Below are 19,770 nucleotides of genomic sequence, written 5' to 3'. Positions count from 1 at the left end.
ACCTTTGGGAGGTGATCATGTCATGGGAGTGGAGCCCCATGAATGGGAGTAGGGCCCTTAGAAAAGAGACCCCAGAGAGCTCCCTCACCCCTCCTGCCATGTGAGAATGCAACGTGAAGACAGCCCCCCATGACCGGGAAGTAGGCTCTCGTCAGACACTCAATCTGCCGGCACCTTGATTTCAGACTTCCAGCCTCCAGGACTGTGAGAAGTCAATTTCTGTTATTTAAGATGGCCAGTCTGTGGTATTTTTGTTACAGCAGCCCGAAAGGGCTGAGACACTCCTTAATCCCGTCATCCAGCTGATTTCCTCCACTGCCCTCCTCACTTTCTACATTACCTGTTTATTTAAACCCTCAGTTTCCACCACCTCCTCCACCTCTGGCCAGAGGCGCCCAGTGATGCACAAGTTTTTAATTTTGATGAAGTCCAATTTGTCTAATTTTTTTAGTCTAAAATTATGATAGGCTAGGGTTTATAAGTTACAGAATTTTAGAGCTAAAAGGAAGTGTAGAGATGATGTAATTTAGTCTAACAGATGAGGAGATGGAGGGATCAGAAGTGAAATGACCAGCCCAAGGGCTCGTGGACCCAGAACTAGAACGTACATGTTCTGACACCTGGTCCGATTCACCATATGGACAAAGGAAAATGGGAGCAAATGCCAAATTTTAAGGACCTACCTAAAACCAAAGGTAGGATTCCTACTTCCTATTGTTTCCAGCAGCTAAGCTAAATGGTATTGTTTTCAAGTATTCACCTATTTTAAGCTATTCATTAAGAACTATGTTCAATGGCTAGTATATACCAAGCTCTGTTAAAAACTTTAAGATGAAGAATTTGGCCTAAATGAAAAGCTACGCTTGTAGTTCCTTCCCTGTACACTTTTAATAAAAGTAAAAAAAAAAAAAAAAGCCTAAGGAAAATTCTTTAAAAAGTGCTACCACCATCAGATTTTAAGCACTCTATAAACCGTGTTTTGAAAAGCTCTTTGCTGCTTGATTGCGGAAGAATAAAGATCTTCGCATTAAAAATCTTAAGAGTTACATCGGAAGTTAAAGATATTTTCTCTGGGGCCTGGGATCGGTTGAATACCCTTTAGCTGTATAAGTGGTACATTCTCTCTGCTCTGTGAGTGAGAAATGTAATTGTATGGAAAACAATGAGGCCTTGCTCCTTCCAGGTAATTCAAACAGAAACTCCTAGGGAGGAGAGCTCAGGCAGGTGGTGAGTGCTGCTGCCTCAGGTGTGTGGAGCTGGGCAGAAGACAGTGGGATAATGAGGACTGGACCAGGAGCGAGGCACACTTCAGTCCCAAGTTCTGCCCCTGCCAGCAACTGGCCAGATGACCTCTCTGGGCCTCAGTTGCCTCATCTGTCAAAGATTTGGAGAGATGCTCTCCCAGGTTTCTGCATAGCTTTCCTATTCCACCGTTACAGCCTCCCACATTGAGCATCTGGGTTGTGTCCATGAACTAATAACCTAATATCCCCTTTGTCCCCTCTGCAGCTCCCAGGTGGAGGGAGTTGGGACATCACTGGACATCTGTCTCCTCCCTGCTTTTCTGCTCCTCGTCTACAGTGGCATATCCAGGAGTAAATACAGATGAGGGAAGGAGGACTGAACTGGAAAACGGCACCTGGAGCAAAGCCCTGGTTCTGCAACCGCCTTCTCTGTGTAACCTTTGGCGAGCACTCAACTTCTTTGGGCCTTGATATCCCCTGCTATCGCAGAATAAAATTCAACTAGGTCAGTGGTTCAACTCTGGCCGTATTTTATTTTATTTATTTATTTATTTATTTATTTATTTATTTATTTATTTATTTATTTATTTATTTATTTATTATTTGTGAGGAAGATCAGCCCTGAGCTAACATCCATGCTAATCCTCCTCTTTTTGCTGAGGAAGACCGGCCCTGAGCTAACATCTATTGCCAATCCTCCCCCTTTTTGCCCCAAAGCCCCAGTAGATAGTTGTATGTCATAGTTGCACATCCTTATAGTTGCTGTATGTGGGAACGTGGCCTCAGCATGGCCGGAGAAGCGGTGCGTTGATACGCGCCCGGGATCCAAACCCGAGCCGCCAGTAGCAGAGCGCACACACTTAACCTCTAAGCCACGGTTTTTTTGTGTGTGTGTGTGAGGAAGATCAGCCTTGTGCTAACATCTGCCAATCCTCCTCTCTTTTTGCTGAGGAAGACTGGCCCTGGGCTAACATCCGTGCCCATCTTCCTCCACTTTATATGGGACGCTGCCACAGCATGGCTTGCCAAGCTGTGTGTATGCGCGCCCGGGATCCGAACCAGCGAATCCGGGCCGCCACAGCAGAGCGCGCGCACTTAACCACTTGCGCCACCAGCTCTGGCCGTATTTTAGACTCACCAGGGAGCTTGATAAAAATACTGATGCCCAGGCTCCACCCTAGACCAATTAAATCAGAATCGTAACCAGGGTCAGGCCTAAGCATCAGTAGTTACAAAAGTGGCCGAGGCTAAATAAAATCTATTTGTAAAAGCAAAGGGCCAAGAACAGCCCGAACAATCATGCTATCAGATGTGAAGTCTCCTTATGAAGCTTAGTAAGCAAGACAGTGTGCTATTGGCACAAAGTCAAACAGACCAGTGGAGTGGACCCACATCTAGAAGGGCACCTGATTTGTGACAAAGATACCACTGTAACATGGTGGGGGAATGGGTGGATTTTTCAGTCACTGCTGCTGCATCAGTTGGACATCAACGTAGGAATAAATGAACCTCAACTCCTTACCTCACACCATATACAAAAAACAATTCAGATGGGTGGCAGACCTCAATGTGAAACATAAAACAAGAAATCTTCTAAAAATAACATAGCAAAGTATCTTTATGACCTCTGGATAGTGTGGTAGCCAGAGTCCAAGATGCCCCTAATGACTCTGTGTGTAGTTCCCTCCCACACTGAATACAGCTGACTTGTGTGACTACCAGGCTATTGGGGGAATGATGGTGTGCAAGTTTTGGAGCTAGGTCATAAAAAGCCTTGTGGCTTCTGCCTTACTCTCTTTTGGATCACCTGCTCCAGAAGCCAGCTGCCATGTTGTGAGGGCACACAAGCAGCCTGCCCATGTGGCAAGGAACTGAGGCCTCCTGCTAACAGCCAGCAAGAACCTGGCACATCCTGCTGACAGCCATGTGAGTGAGTCCTCTTGGAAACAGATACTCCTGTCCCAGTCAAGCCTTCAGATGACGGCAGCCTTAAATGAAGAACTGTTAGCTACAACCACCCAGCTAACCTGCTCCTGATTCCCTGACCCACACAAACCGTGACTGTTTTTTTCAGCCACCAAGTTTTACGGGAATTTGTCACACAGCAACAGAGAACCAATATATCCTTCACACAGCTTCCAGAGTAATCTCTTTAAAGTGCAGTTGTGCTCAGACCTTGGTCTTTATTATCATTTACACTAGAAGCGACCAGGGCTTCTCACAAAATGGCAGTTTCCAGAGCTAGGGCAGAGTAGGTACAAGATGAGCCTTGTGTGCCAAAAAGTGAGAAAATGGTTGAGAAGACAAAGGGAGAATGCCACAGGGAGCCATCTTGAAGGGGTTCCCTCAGGCCAAATCTGGAATAATTTGAACATCAAAATAATGAAATACAGTAATGAATTATACACCTTTGGAAAGATTATGAATTCACGAATCCATACTGATAATAAAACCAATTAAAAAGTGGGCAAAATGTATGAACAGACATTTTAACAAAGAAGATACATAAGTGGCTAATAACCACACGAAAAGATGCTCAACATCATTAGTAATTAGGGAAATCCAAAATAAAACCATGGATATACCATTTCACACTAGAGTGAAAATAACATTTCACACAAGACAGAAAATAAGTGTTGGTGAAGATGTGGAGGAACGGGAACCCTTACATATCGACGGTGGTTACATAAAATGGTGTAGTCACCGGAATCGGTTTGGTGGTTTCTCAAAAAGTTAAACATAAAACTACCATACCTCCAGCAATCCCACTCCCAGGTGTCTGCCTAAGAGAAATGAAAACACACGTCCACACAAAGACTTGCCTGTGAATGTTCATAGCAGCTGCATTCATAACAAACTGGAAACAACGTAAATATCTATGAACTAGTGACTGAATAGACACAATGTGGTAGATCCATACAAGATACTATTCGATGGTGAAAAGGAACAAACTACTAAAACGTGGTACGCCAAGGATAAACCATGGATAAACCACAGTTAAAAACATCATGCTAAGAGAGACTACACACGATGTGACTCCATTTACATGAATTATTTACAAAAGGTAACTCTATAGAGATGGAAAGTGGATGAGCAATTGCCTAGAGCTGGGAGTGGGAATGGGGATTAACTCTAAACGGACATTAGGGATCTTACAGGGGGCATGAAAATGTTTTAAAAATGATTTATAGTGATGGTTGCACCATTTGGTAAAAATCATTGAATTGCACACTTGAAATGGGTGAATCTTATGATATATAAAATAAATCTCATTCCCAACAACTAGCATGATAACCTGAAACATACTAGGAACATAACAAGTTGACTCAATGGTATTTCATTGAAGAGGAGTCTGAAAACAAGCACGCAAACCATGTTTGTTTCCTAATAAATAATCTCTAGGATAAAATATCTTTAACATTTAGGCCAAACGTTATGTTTGAGATGAAGGATAATTGAAATGATTTTATCTACGAACCAAGGACAAATTCTTAAAAACTTATTTCAAAATGCAAGCAAATAAAATTAGTGTCCAATACTGAACACATTTCAATACCATAAGGAGTTTTCCCGTTTTTCTTTTTATTTGGGGCATTTTCAAACACATACAGAAGTTAAGGGCAAATTTTGTTTGATCTACACCCAACCCACTTTCCACGATCCCCATTCTGCACTGATTTATTGTGAAACAAATCACAGACACATCACATGAACACATTCATAATGTAAAATATATCTTGCAAGGATGGCTCATCTCTAGTTATATTTCAAAAAAACATTGACAAAAAGAGTACAAATATATTGACGAAATAGTCTAAGAAAATATTTCAGAATGTCAAATCAAACAGACCAGAAGAACATTGTGAAGCCATTCATAATTCTCCAACATGTTTATGATTAAATTACTAACGTAACAGCTGGTAAGAATGCTATTAAATGACATGTATTTTATAGTTCCTTTTTCTTCAGATTTATACTCAGATTTTTCTTCAATTACGTCGTGCTTCATTTAAAAGAAAATTTTCCAAAAGGAATATACCAGTTTGGCATTTCTAATTCTAAAAGATGACCCTAAAGAGGGAAATTCCACCAGTGAAAATCTGTTCCTCTCCCATCACATCATGTTGGGCAGCATTTGCTCTCACTGTATTTTTTCAATCTGAGTTTGTTTACCAACCCCCTTCCCACCTGATACTCAGAGGCTCCTGGTGATTTGTCAATTATAGTTTTTGAAAGATCTCTTCCAAGGATATTTAAGTCCTTTATATAGTTTCCTTGTACACAATGTTCATGAAAAAGCCAGTGCCTAAACATAAAAATAAAAACAAATTAACTAAAACCTCAATAAAGCTGTTATTTAAAAAAGAGAGAGAGAGACATGGCAACTAACTGCCATACCCACCCCTAGGCTGGATTCAATACTGGAAGGAAAAAAAATCCATAAAGGACTTTATTGGGTCCATTAACTAAACTGGAATACAGGTGATCAATTAGATAGAAGTGTTGTATCAATATTAAATTTACTACAGTCGATAATTACTGTGGTTATGTAAGGGAATCATCCAACTTTTAGGAAATACACACTGAAATATTATAGTAAAGGACCATGATGTGTGTAACTTACTCTCAAATGGTTCAGAAATTATCTCTCTCTATATATATATATTACATATCTCTTATCTACTATAGATAAATATAAATAGATATAGAGAATAAGATAAAACAATTGATAAGGCAAATGCAGTAAAATGTGGACAATAGGTAAATATGGGTAAGGTGTATATAGGTTTCTTTGCACTATTCTTATTCTTGCAACTTTTCTATAAGTTTGCAATTATTTATAAATAAAAAATTGAAAACAAAATTAAAAGTAATTGTGACCATGACTCTCATAAAAAGGTCTACCCTGATCTGGCCCCTGCCTACCTTCCCAATTTCATCCTCATTCACCCAGAGGAGCCCTGTGCTTTGGCTATTCTACAGTAATTGTCTTTCCAGACCACTCTCTATCCTCGGTTCCTTCACAGTCTACATATACATATACATTTTTCTCTCTGTCTGGAATGTCCTTGTCACTCTTTTCTGCTTGAAAACGTTCTAGTCATCCTCACCACTCTGCTATAGTATCTCCATCGTGATGAAGTAGCTGAGCACACAGAGTAAGAGCAACAACTCCGCGCTCAGGTAGACCTGGGTTCACGACGGGCTCTATACTGCCCCCATCAGACCTCAGGCAGCGGTCTTCCTCTCCGAGCCTCAGTTGCCCATATGCAAAATGAGGATAAAAATAGTGACATCCCCCATGAGACTGATGCGAGTGGATGAGAAAATACATGTGAAATGCTTAGCACAGAGTCTGGCAAATTGAGCATTCATTAAATCCTTGTGACCACCTCCCCACCCCGATTCCCACCCCCAGCCCCCACATGCCCCTTTGGAAAGCGCTTACAACACTGCTGTCATGCCATATTTCCATGTGTATTCCTCCTAAATTATGAGCCCTTGAAGGGCAAAGACCATATTCTAGGCACCTCCGATTTTTCCAGCACCTAGAATCATGTTTCTTGCTCACATAAAACAATGAAGAACTTGTTATTTCCAAAATCAATGATTTTACTTTTAAAAATAAAACAGGGAGTCACTGTCAGTCTCCTTCTTCTAAACGTTGGGCTCTGAAAATGTCTGAGAATTATAGTCAAACAATATCACATTATAGTAAAAAATTATAGCCTTTAACTCATTCATAAATAAACTAGCAATTGAGATCTTTATGAAAAATAACTCAGAAGTTAGGACAAGCGACTTTGGTTCTTCGTGGCTAGTAAGGTACTTGTGAAGGAGTAGAAGGAAACAGATGGGTTCAGAATGCTGGGGCCAGGACTCAGAAGTATGGTCTTTTCTTGAGGAAAAAGTTTTTAAAAGGAGCGGAGTGCAGGGCTCCCATTTATAACGTGAGAAATCAAAGGTGAAGTGTGAGCTGGAGACATCACTCACAGCCTCGCAGCAGGAGGGAGCAGCTCGCCTGGGAGGTCCAGGCTTGAACAAAATGCCAACAATCAGGGGTGGGGGGTAAGGGAGGAGGGTGCCGCTCCTCAGGTGGAATCCAGGCATTGGACCCACTGGAGTGGGACGAGGTGGTGCGGGCCAAGGAGCAGAGAATGCGTGGCTGGCTCACTGAACGGAGACAGCGAGCACAAGCAGAGGCGGAAGCCTTTGGGGAGGTGGGAAATAGGTTAAATTTTGATAAGTTACATTTGAAGCAGCTGAGGGGTCTCCGAGGAGACGCGATCAGCAGACAATTAGAAATGGAGGTTTGTGTTTGAGAAACGAGGTCACATGCGAGACCAGGGGTCTAAGACCCCTGGCTCTTACAGCGTCTTCAGGTGTGAACACTGGGGATCACTGTGTGACACCTGCAGTTCTGGGGTTTATTAGCAAGAATGCCCAATGAGTTAATCTGCTTAACCTTTATGATGATATTAGTGCAACAGTGAAAGCTCCAAGCCTAGACATACAATGTTCACTGGAGACCACCCTGCAATTTTGCTTTCGACTAGTAGCAGGGGTACTTTCTAAGGAGTATAGACTTAGGAAAAGAGCTGGAACCTTGAGGTCAGAGCGGGCTCAGATCTGAGCCTGGCCAGTTCTTAGGTGAGTTACATTTAATAAATGATTTAACTGCTTGGAATCCCAGTTTCTTCACCTTTAGAGGAGGATAAGGGGAGTGGCCTTAGGGTTGCTATGAAGAGAGGTGAAACATGCTGTCCAGGGGTTGAATTCTGCCCGTGCCATTCATGTGTGACCCTGGCTAAGTTTCTGAACCTCTCTGGGCCTCAGTTTCCCTACCTGTAAAAGAGGGGTACCCTCAGTACCCACCAAATAGGGTTATTGTGAGGATCTAATGAATTTTCCAAGTAGAGGAGAAAATGGAGGGAGAGAGCAGCTGGTATGGGGATGACTGTTAGCCTAAAAGCCAGGAGACATATCTAAAGTCTGCCATGATAAGCTTTTTTCTAAAAGCTTAAGAAGATAAAATTATTCCTAAAATTGTTCAGTGTTATTAGTGATTTTGCCTTATATGTTTTAGAAATCACTCTGAGAGCATGTTTCAGTAGGATATACAAGTACATAACTGCCCTTCTCAAACTCACTATGTGTCTTGATCATGCAAATCATGCTTATTTCCTTGAAAACACTTCTAACAAGTGTGGCAATGTCAACCCTCATTAATTTTGCAGTAGGTAGCTTTTGGTTGACCTTTCTAGACTTTGCTGTTGTGCCATCCCGAGCAGCCACAGTGTCCAGTTGTCTGCCATATGAAATCTAAAAATTGCTCAACAAAACAGGAGAGGCAGCATGAATTTTTCACTCTTTCCTCAGTAAGCCAGAAATCATTGATTTCTCACAACAGAAGGAAAATTCCACCTTACTCAGTGAATCCTGACCCCATTAGCACCCCCGGTTGTTACCACACCCTGTTCTGGGTCACTGTGTCCATCGCACGACAGTGTGAAGACAGTGTCAGCTAGGCACTCTCTGCCTGCCTACTCCACACAGCAGGGGGACAGGAAGGCTCTGATACTTTCTGTCCACCTCTGGAGGCAGAGCCCCACTGCACTCCCTGCCTCTGCCGCTCCAAGAACCCGCCACCATGTATATGTTCAAATAGTGCTGCTTCAATATCTACTCTTCAAGTATTACAATAATCCATTTATGAGACAAAAATGAAAGCAGTCATTACTTACTCCATTCCCTGTGCCAGCCCTCTCTTTGCTGTCTCTGCGTTGAGTCAGTGACTGGGGCATGCTCTCCAGTCTTCCACTCTTTCTGCAGAGAGAATGAAGCATGACCCCAAGGACAGGGGGAAGGCGCAGGCAGAAACCACAGAAACCATCACTGGACGCCACACTGGGGAGACTCGTAGTCCTGGCGAAAGAAGAACGATTCTATTGTTCTTTGCCCTGGGCAGGAGCAGGGGCAGGGCAGCCTCCGGCTTCAGGAGGCTGTAAACTGGAACAGCTGGAAAGTCATCTGTCCAACCACTTCTTCTGAGACAAGGACACTGGAGCGCAGGGAGGGGAAGTGTCTGCAGATGTCACACTGCTCACCAGGGATGGAGCCAGGCCTCCTCGCTCACTCCAGTGCTCCCTTCTTTACATCGTCCTTTCACACAGCACAGATGGCCTCAGATTTGAGAGTCGCTAAGGAACAGGGCACGGTTATTCTTTCTTTTCTGAGGAAAACAAATCACAGATCTGAAAATGTACCATACTCAGGCACTGTTTTACATTCGAAAAAATTTATTGTGACTACACTCTGTAGGGGATAAGAATGAGCCACCCCAAAATGTCTCTCTTTGGCTTGATTATTCTTAAGGACAAATGACTGAAAGAAACTTTGACCTTCCCTCTAACTGCCTATAAGAATTTAAGACAGAAGGCCTGTCCCCATCACCATAGATAATTCTGAGTATGCTAGACTGGGAGGATCCTTGCTAAGCCCATTTTTATCAAAGTTCTCTCCTTCTCTCTCTGGTCATATTGTCTATGGATGGCCCAGCAAACATTTGTTTATCAAACATTTGCTTTCCCATCTCCACATAAATTGCCTTCTTCCCCTTTGAAACACCAAACCACTACCCCCAAGGACTCCCTTTGTCTTTAGCTGAAGATGGTATTTAAGGTAGTGGCTTTGGCCATTTTGGTGAGTTACTCAGTTTTCCTGGGTTTCTCTCATGTATACATGTTATTAAACTTTGCTTCATTTTCTTCTGTTATTCTGTCTCACGGTCAACTTAATTCTTAGACCAGCCAGAAAGACCTAGAGGGTAGATGAATTGTCTGCCTATCCAGAACTCTCATTAGAATATGCTTGGCCTTGCATTAGACACAACTCATAAATGAGAATAAAAAGTTAAAATCCACCCAGAGAATCACTCGTGCACTCTCCTAATCTACCATCCTAGCTTCACCTCTAACTACACCTGATTCCTCCCCCTTTTCTCATAGCAATATTTTCTTATGTTTCTACCTTTGCATGTGCTGCTTCCTCTCCTAGAATTCTCTTTTTCTCATAAATTGACTCATGCTTCAAGTTAAGAGGTTTCTCTGTGTGATCTTCCCTTTCCATTTCTGGTCCCATGGGTGTTTGCATGCGCTACATTCTAGCACCCCATTAAGTTTAATTATTTGGATGTAACACTGTCTCCTCAGGCAGTAGGATCTTCTTAGTATTGTCCCAAGCCCAACGAATGCTCAGCAATAGGCTTCCCCCGTATTTTTATGGAATTAGATATAAAAAAGAGACCAAAGCAAAGGAATGGTGAACAGAGGATTCACTACAATGGTTACTTCCAATGGGGGAGGCTGACTCTTGTTTGGATGGTGAGTTTGTGGGTCCTTGTTACATATTTAAAAATTAAGTAAATAATTCTGTATCACTAAGGTACAGTAACCAGGGATTATTCACAGAAGATTGGCCTGGTTGGTATCAAATCTTGCATTACTTGAAAGACAGCCCTGGGGCCAGCCCGTGGCTTAGCAGTTAAGTGTGTGCCCTCCGCTGCTGGCAGCCTGGGGTTCGGATCCTGGCGCACACCAACGCACCGCTTCTCTGGCCATGCTGAGGCTGCCCCCCACATACAGCAACCAGAAGGATGTGCAACTATGACATACAACTATCTACTGGGGCTTTCCGGGGGAGGAAAAAAAAAAGGAGGAGGATTGGCTCCTCCTCAGAAGAGTCTTCCTCAGCTCAGAGCCAGTCTTCCTCAGCAAAAAGAGGATTAGCATGAATGTTAGCTCAGGGCTGATCTTCCTTACACACACACACAAAAATAATGAACAAAAAAGAAAGAGAGCCCTTTCCCATGCTTCTATTATCAGTTCCTCCACAAAGGTGGCTCTTCGACCTTGAGTGGTCATAAGTCCACTGCATGGAGCTGCACGGGAGACTCAAGGTCACCCCCTCTCCATGCCCTGGGCCTCATCTATGCACCAGGACTCCTGGTCACCGCACGTTTTGAGCGTGGGCAGTTTGTTTCCTTCTGTTGTAACAGAAACAATTCATATGCACCGGTTTAAGAAAATCCCCAGACTCGGGTATTCAGCGACGTGAACTCAGGGTGCTCATTTTGGGTCTGATCACCGCAGCCAAGAGCCCATATTTATTCGGCGCCGACACGTGCACGAGCATCACGGCCAGGACGTAACAGGCAACTCCACGTCTCCATCGTACACGGGGCCCGGCTTCTCCGAGGGACGGCCGCCCTCCGTTGACACTCGCCCCGCCCGGCCACGGACCTTCTCCCGCGAACAACCAGCCCGCTCCCCGGCGCAAGGGGCGGCCGCCGGCCCACGTCGCCCCACGCCGCGCTCCGGAGCTCCCACGCGGGCCCGCGGGGAACCGCCATGGCCAATGGGCGGAGCGCGCCGAGTCCCGCCCCTCGCCGTCGATGACGTCACTGCGACGCCAGGGCCGCGGGGGCGGGACCGTCCTGGGCCAATGGGCGGAGCGCGCCACGAGTCCCCGCCCCGCCGTCGATGACGTCACGGCGACGCCGGGGCACGGGCGGCGGGCGCCCAGGCCTCAGCCCCCAGAGGTCCGAGCTGCGCGCGCTGGGTCCCGGACCCGTCTCCGCGCGCGTGGTTGCCGTCGCCGCTTCCGCACCATGGCTTTCGTCACCAGGCAGTTCGTGCGCGCCGCGTCCTCCTCGGCCGCCGCCTCGGCCGCCGCCAAGAAGATCATGGTCAAGCACGTGACGGTCATCGGCGGCGGGCTGATGGGCGCGGGCATCGCGCAGGTGAGCGCCGGCCGCAGCGCCCCGCTCCGTGCCGCGCGTCTGGGCTGGGGCGCCGAGGGGCCGCGTGCGCGGGCCGGGGCAGCGCCGCCCGCCTGCCCGCGGTGGACGTCTGGAGTCCGGCCCCCGGGGCCCGGGACGAGCCGCCCCCGGGCCCGACGGCGGTCCCTGCTCGGTCGGGCATGCACTTGGGACCGGGCGGTGGGGAGGAGAGAGCGTGCCTGTGCACAAGTGGAGCGGCCGCTCGCCCTCCGCCCCGCTGGCTTCCAGGACCGGGACCGCCATCAGCTGTCGTTTGATCCGTTTTTGTAATTCTGCAGTCGTTGTCGGAGCGGCTACTGCTCCCCTGAGCCGTCTCCTGTCTTCTCGCCATGGGTTTCCTTTGCTTGCTGGGTTACGCAGTTATCACTTTTGCAGCACTTTGTAAAGTTTCCTGATTAGAGCTTGGGAGGTCCTGGGACCCCGCCAGCTGCAGCGCGTGGGCGACCTTTGACGTCGTGCCCTTTGTGCCGGAGCTGCGCGGCTTAGGCGCTGGGGGCGGGGCGGGGGTGCAGATAAAGGGCTGCGGCCCGGGGGAGTCTAGTCTGCAGGACTCTGCCCCGGTCCAGCTGGGCTGTGGTTCAGGGTCATTGTGCATTTGATTACCTGGGTACTGGGATACTTGCATTTCATTGACTGACTTTTAGCGGTTACATTCCAGCTCCTGTTGGAGAGGTTTTCATATCTTAGCTGATTGTATTCTTAGTATTTGAGCCCTTTAAGACTTGTATTGTTGGGGGCGCTTACCTGATTTTTCTTAGGGGAGGGCTCAAGTGCAGTGGCCACAGTCATGAAGAGTTTAGTTTTCTCAGTGTGTGTTTCCAACTAGCTCGACGCTTCCACGCTGGCTTTTTTTAAAAAGTCTTTTACTAGTATTATACATCTTAGTTTTCCCCTCACTGCAAATTTTTTGCAACATAATTTGATTGCATTTTCTCCTAAGATCTATATTTTATTACCGTTTTATCGGTCTGACTTCCTACAGTCTCCATTTCTTTCTTCTGAGATCATATTTTTGGACATACCTTGCCCTTTTTATTGTGTGGTTGCCCTGGCTGCTAGGTTATGGTGTCCCCATAATCTGTGGTGTACATGAGGAGGAGTAAATCCCTTTAACCTAAAGTTCCACATATTGTATTACGTGGTCCTCAGAGACAGTTTAGCTTGAGTGCTATCCCCTTGCTTATGTCCCCCTGCTCCACCAAAATCTCTGAAGGCTGTGAGAGTGAGATTTGTTGTGGGCAGGTATCAAATAAGGTATTTGTTTAAAAACATTTAAACAACATCTTGCTGACAAGGTATTAGGGCCTTTAGCCTCCAATACAGTATAGGAAGTGGGTGCAGAAATGGTTGAGGACCACATCTTGAAGACTTCAGTGGAAAAGGAGTAGAAACTAGGTAGAAACTGGGTAGAAAGCATCACCTCGACTCTTGTACAAAATCAGATAGCTCAGAACTTGGAATGCTGTATCCATTATTGGATACTATGAAAAAGGGTGTTATGTTGCGTGAAAAGGCACAGAGGTAGCACCTTAAATTATGGGTACAGTATGGGAGCTTTCATCTGAGAAGGAGGGAGGAGAAATGATTGACATTGATGGGAACACAGCCTTATAGATCAAAACTTTAAGTAGTTGGACAAGGGAGTCCCTTTTCAAATTTCAGGGGGAAAAAGAGTTATTTACCCCATAGGTTGGAAACATAATGGAACTTTCATTCTAAAAGTTGTTGAAGACCTGAAGTCTAAATAGTGGACAGTCATAAGGAACAGTAGTTCCATCATTAGATAACGAGGCTTAAAAGAGCCTCAGCCACTTTAGGTGACAGCTCTGATCCTGTGGAGGGGACCATGCTTTCCTGCAGAAAGTTGTGTGCCGCTGTCAGCCAGCTGGTTGGTTTCGGGGATGTTTTCAGTGGTTTAGCTGACGGGTTTTTGCTCTCTGCCCTGCAGCATGCAGTTCTAGGAGTATTGCCTCATTCTGATGTTCCTTGACCTATAGCTTTTGCACAGAGTAAATCCGTTTTGCTTATTGAGTGCCACCAACTAATTAGTCGATGTGTTTTGAGTGTAGATTGTCTCCGGTTCACTGTGGGGATTGGGTGGCCTGTGTGCTGGCTCTGCCTCATGCTGGCTGTGTTGACATGGGAAAGCCTTGCTTTCCTCATCTCTAGAGTAGGGCTGACACTGGTACTCACCTCGCAGGATGCGGAGAGGATGAATGAACTAGCACATGTCAGGCACTGTGTCTGGCTCCTAGTAAGGGCTCACACATCCTTAGCTGCCTCTGTGATTATTATCGTCTTGCAGTTCTCCTTGCCTTTTGTCCTTCTGCCCTCATATCCACTCCATCTCTGATCGTTGCTGCTGAGGTGGGCCTGTCGTGTTTAGATGGAAAATAGTGGTCGTGATTCTGTTGCATTTCGCTTAATCTTGGAGGCACATGCCAGTTGATACCGCAGTTTGTTCAGGGACCTTGGAAAAGAGGGAAGGCGCTTTTTATCCCCCCCCTCCCCGTTGTAAATCCTCAGTAAAGCCTTAAAGACACAAGCACAGGCGGGCATCTAAGTTATGTGCTTATCTTCACTCTCCTGAACTCTAACTATAGTCATGGCTCATTAACAACCCCGGGACACTTTCTGAGAAATGCGTCGTTAGGTGGTTTCCTCCTTGTGCAAACACCATAGAGTGTACTTACACCTAGATGGTGCAGCCTGCTACACACCTAGGTTATATGGTACTAACATTATGGGACCACTGTCGTATATGTGGTCTGTCCTTGACTGAATCGTCATGTGGTGCATGACTGTAGTTTTAATTTTAATCTGTAGTACTGTTTACAGTTTTAATTTTTTTTAATTTATCGTTTTGCCATACGTTCCAGTTCGTGCTGAGCAGGATGAAAAAAATTTGAATAGATTTCGTGGGAGCCTGACACTTTTCTCAAGCAATTAAGCAATTTAAGGGAGGCCTGTGCTGAGTTACATTTGGTCAGAGCGCAGGCCGTGTGTGCATTTGTGTTCCCCAGGAGTGTCCACTTGGCCTGTCATTTCTTTTGTTTGTTTTACATTAAAAAAATCCCTTAGACTGCAGGTTAATATTTAAGTCAGGTTAACTCGTTTTGTGTGTTTGCCCATTATGTGGGCATAATTATGCACTTCTGCCTTGGTTCTGATTACCGGTTTATCTTCAGCCTGGTACTTAGGCCGGCAAGGAAGTTGATAGAATTAAATGACCCGTGAGGGGGGACAGGCTGTTTTCTGCTTTATAGGAAGAAAGCTGCTGGCTGTGCGTTTCTTCAGTTTGTAGACTGAGTCCTCTCTGAGCTGTGGTCAGTGCATTGCCTTTCTCGTCTGGGGAGCCCAGAGAGCCCGGAGCTTTCCTTAAGTTCCTGGTGAGGAGCCCATAGCTCCCTGGTGGCATTTCAGGGCTGGATCTCTCCGGGCTCTCTGTACAGCCCTCCTTTAGTGCACTACACACACTTCTGTGAGGAAGTGAGCGAGTTTGTGTCTTGAAGGGGGTTGGGGCTGGGTTCTTCTCACCCAAAGCTTCTGTGTGTGTGTCCCTCTTAAGAGGCAAAAAGTGCACATTTCTTCTGGGGAGAACTCAGAAGTGTGTGTGTTGGGGGGGTACATTCTAAGCTACAGACGGACATCGCCCCGACATTTGTGTTACTTTGCTTGGTGAGGACTCAGGTGGACCCGAAAGCTTCTTTTCTCCCCAGCCACTGAATTTGTTCACCCACATCTTCTCCAGCCCCCAACTCTGAATCCCTGGTGCCAAGGAGGAGAGTGGTCGGAGTCACTTTGTATTGTTCAGCTTTCTTCTTTTCTGTTGCTACAGTGAGTACGTCTCTGTTGAAGTTTGCTTGAAAACTGCAGTGGCCTGGGGGAAGTTCCAGGATCACAGGAGACGGCGCAGTCTGGAGCTCTCCTTTGACTGTCCTGCCTGCAGGGAGTGTTTCTGTTCCCAGGTGTTAACAGGGGTGTGCAGTCGTGGTTGTCAGGAAGTTCTTCCGTTGTGTCTGGTGTTGCTGCTGGCTTCTCTCCTGGGTTCCCCTCTGATCTTGTGATGCGCTGGGACTGTGACACCAGCCTCTGTCAGCAGAGTGGCCATTGCTCTTGGGCTGGGGCGGCAGATGCTGCACGAGAGGTAGGGCTGACAGGCAAGGAAAGGATGCCGTGGAATACGTTTGGGCGTTGTAGAGTGGAAGTGGCACCTTGGTCAGGTTGTGGGTTTTTTCCACCAGGTCCTAGGTCCAGCCTCGCTGCTGCCTGCCCTTTGCTCGAGTTTCTAATTTCCTTCCTTCTCCTTCTCTCTTCTACCCGTGTCTGCCTTGGGCACCCCCTCCCTGCCTGGCTCTCCTGGGACCAGGAACATCACGCCCTGCTCTCTATTCTTTGTCTCCCCTGGGTTACCTAGTGATGCGATGTGATAGTTTCTGGTGAGTATGGTCCAACCCTTGAAAGTGGAAAGGATAGACGTGTCAGCCCTTCTCCAGACTATGGGAACCTTGGGCCTGTCACTGAACTCCCCTCTGCCTCTTTCCTAATTTGGGAGTGATGGTACCTGCCTCGCGGTATTGTGAGGTTCAAGGAGCTAAGGCCTCAGAGTTGTCTAGCGTGCTCAGTGGAGACTGTTCAGTAAATGTAGATCCATCAGATCTAATCTAGGGACGACTTCTCTTATTTTAGATTCTCCTAACTGGCTTTGAAGATGTTTGATAGGGAGATATGGGGAGTTCAAACAGTTCTAAAGGTTTTAAGACTAATTGTGTGGGTTGTTGAGAAAGATAATCTTAATGTTCTGTTTATGTGCTTTTGGGTATTATGTGTTCAGGTTCAACAGAGCCTAGCACTTAAGAAACACTCTACAAATGTGACACTTTATTGCGTTCAGAGTACTTTGATGTTTCTGTCATTTCACATGACCATTATAATAATCACTCCTGCAGAGATGGCAATTGGGGTCAGGGGTCAGAGGCAGAGCTGGGGCTGAAACTCAGGTCTCTCAACTCCTGTTCTGCTGGCCAGAGACCCTGAGGCTGAGAAAACTATATTCTGCCTGCACCTCTGGCCTCTGCTGTCTTGTGGGGGTTAGTGTGGCCTCCATGGGCAAGCGGATCCTTTGTGGGTGTCTGGAATCCACAGATGTCAGCTTGACCTCTCCCCCACTCTGGGCTCAGAATTAGAGTCACCTGCTGGTCATCTCCGTCTGGATGCTCTGCTGCCATTTTTCTGCCCACAATAGACTCAGGCTCACTTGTCAAGACTGAGTTAATTCGTCCTGTTCCCCTCTGTGCCCCTCCAGCTTTCCCAGAGAGCATCTTCCCTCTGTCATTGCCATCGTTGTTCTTCCCGCCACGTGGGTCTGCGGGTGGATTCATAGTCAGTCTCCTCCATACTGCAGAGGCTCTAGGCTCTCCTCTGAGGAGGGCTCTTTCCCTGCTCTTTCCTTTGTGGTTCCTGGACCAGGCGTTGATACCTGCATTGTTGTGAGAGTCTGTTTTGTTTTTTTTTTTACTGAGGAAGATTCACCCTGAGCTGACACCTGTGCCAGTCTTCGGCTATTTTGTATGTGGGTCGCTGCCACAGCATGGCCACTGACGAGTGGTGTAGGTCTGTGCCTGGGAACTGAACCCGGGCCGCCAAAGTGGAGCATGCAGAACTTAACCACTAGGTCATGGGGCCGGCCCCGTGAGAGCCTTTTAATTGGTCCTTTTCAGTAAAAACTGGTAGAAAAAAACCCTCTCATCCTGATAAACATGGACATGTTTATCTTCTCAGAGAGTGGGTTGGATTGGTGTCTCTCTCCTCTACTCAGAAGTGTCCATCATGGTGACATCTTTCAGAGGGTCTTAAGTATAACTGGGTTATACTTCTCCTTTCCAGAATTTGTGGGAGAAAGGAGGGGAGAGTTCTGGGAGAGAAGTTATTTTTCCTACATTATCAAACCCAGATGTTTATTGAATTTTTTTAAAAATTGTGAATTTAACAGACTTCTTGTCTAAAAATGGAGGCCCATTTCCTTGGCTTTTTAGAAATACTTTTTGAGATATAAATATCTAAGTCTGAAAAAAGAGGCCAGCCAATGAACTTAACTGTTTTAAGAATAAACTAGCCGGCTTTGGTGGTGGTGGTGTTTGAAAGCCTCATCAGAATGCCTTTTCCTGATTGTTGAGGTTGGTGAAGACAGCTTCTGCGGATGGCTTAGTCCAGGGTATTGCACAGCCAGAGGTCATCATAGCCCAGCGTTGCCAGCTCTGAGAGATGCAGCTGATTTATGACTTTTTTCCTCCCTAGATCCAGTCATGCGATCCCAAAGCCAGGCCTTGAGGCAAAGGCACAGCTGTGTCCAAGGCGCAGTCAGCGTGGAGAGCTGACTCACTGCATGCATTCTGCAGATCAGGAGGAGGTCAGGATTCAGTGTGTCAGGGAGCTCACACAACTTTGCAATTCTTTCTTTCTTTTTTTTTTCCCCCGAAGAAGATTCACCCTGAGCTCCCATTTGTGCCAATCCTCTTTTTGCTTGAGGAAGATTTGCCCTGAGCTAACATCTGTGCCAGTCTTCCTCTGGTTTGTATGTGAGCCACCACCACAGCATGGCTGATGAGGAGTGTAGGTCCATGCCCAGGAACTGAACCCAGGCCACCAAAGCGGAGTGCACTGAACTTAACCGCTAAGCCACAGCCCCTGCAGTTTTTCTGAGAGAGCGTGACGATGAAACTCAGCCCTCCTGTAGTTAGGGGCACATGGGACACCTCACTGGACTGTGGATGGAGTTCTCACAAATTCACCATTCAAGTTAGGTTCTTCAGAGAAGCTGCTTCAAATCTGGGGATACGTTTGCAAGCGTATATGAATCGAGCGTGCTTCTGCCTGGCATGTTGAGTTGGCCCTGCGGCTGGAGTACTCGGCGGCTTGGACAAGTGTGCTGTTCACTTGGCCTATTTTTACAGCTCTGAAGCACCCTGGTCTAAAAATATTTCTCTCTGGCTAAGCCTGCCTTCCACCGAGGCTAGAGAAGTCGTGGAGCTGAGGACATAGCCTTCAAATAAAATTTTTTCCATTGCAGACTGCTTGTCCTCAAGGTCTTACAGTGTGTAGGTCCCTGTAATATAAAACAAGAGTTCTCAGTGGTTGATCTAAATTATGGTCACTCAAGTTAGTGCTTGAAGAGTCCTCCTGATATATTGTAAAAATAACAGCTGTCTGTGGGAGGAGGAAACAAGTCCTTTCTTTTTGTGGTCCACTCCTCCACTACCGTCTCCTTCTCAGAAAGTTGAGAATAATGTGGGTACAATTGTTGCTTCATTAGAGAAGAATGAGTGTGGTTGGTCTCCTTGCATCCAGGACACAGGAACTAAGTTTCTCAGTGAGAGCCCTCAATAATGTAATTATTTTCACACTGTGAGGGGAGGCCCTCGGCTACATGGATGAAAAGAGCCCTGGACCTTCAGGAGACCTAAACTCATGTTGGCTTTTCCAGCAGATGTATTTGTTCTGTCAGTGTTTCCTCAGGGCCCACCACAGCCGGGTGGGGTCTAGGGACTCAGAAGACAAAGGTGAATGACGTGTAGTCCGGGGCCTGCAGTAGGGGAGACGGCACCTACATAGCTGATCATAACACAGTGTGGTGGGTGGGTGCAGTGGTCAGGGTTTGCAGGGGTGTTACAGGAGCCCGGGCGAGGG

General features: G+C 46.4%; 1 protein-coding gene and 1 long non-coding RNA gene across 2 annotated transcripts in view; one reads left to right on the top strand and one right to left on the bottom strand.

Moving 5' to 3' along the window:
* Window positions 1–3,887: 3,887 nt before the first annotated feature.
* LOC147915880 (uncharacterized) lies at window positions 3,888–11,663 on the bottom strand. The gene is made up of 3 exons (XR_015553848.1): window positions 10,275–11,663; window positions 8,990–9,477; window positions 3,888–5,550 (listed from the first exon to the last, which is right to left on the bottom strand). It is a non-coding gene; the product is annotated as an uncharacterized LOC147915880 (long non-coding RNA).
* Window positions 11,664–11,824: 161 nt separating this feature from the next.
* Window positions 11,825–19,770, top strand: part of HADH (hydroxyacyl-CoA dehydrogenase) — a 40,264-nt gene continuing 32,318 nt past the window's right edge. The window contains exon 1 of the mRNA XM_004426600.3: window positions 11,825–12,045. Within this exon, the coding sequence (XP_004426657.1) occupies window positions 11,914–12,045 (132 nt within the window). The 5' untranslated portion in view covers window positions 11,825–11,913. The remainder of the gene's footprint in view (window positions 12,046–19,770) is intronic.

This window comes from Ceratotherium simum, chromosome 12 (assembly GCF_057802395.1).
Source record: "Ceratotherium simum simum isolate JZ-2026a chromosome 12, ASM5780239v1, whole genome shotgun sequence".
NCBI classification, from domain to species: Eukaryota; Metazoa; Chordata; class Mammalia; order Perissodactyla; family Rhinocerotidae; genus Ceratotherium; species Ceratotherium simum.
The sequence above is the reverse complement of the archived record's forward strand: the minus strand, read 5'-3'. Positions and strand labels throughout refer to the sequence as shown.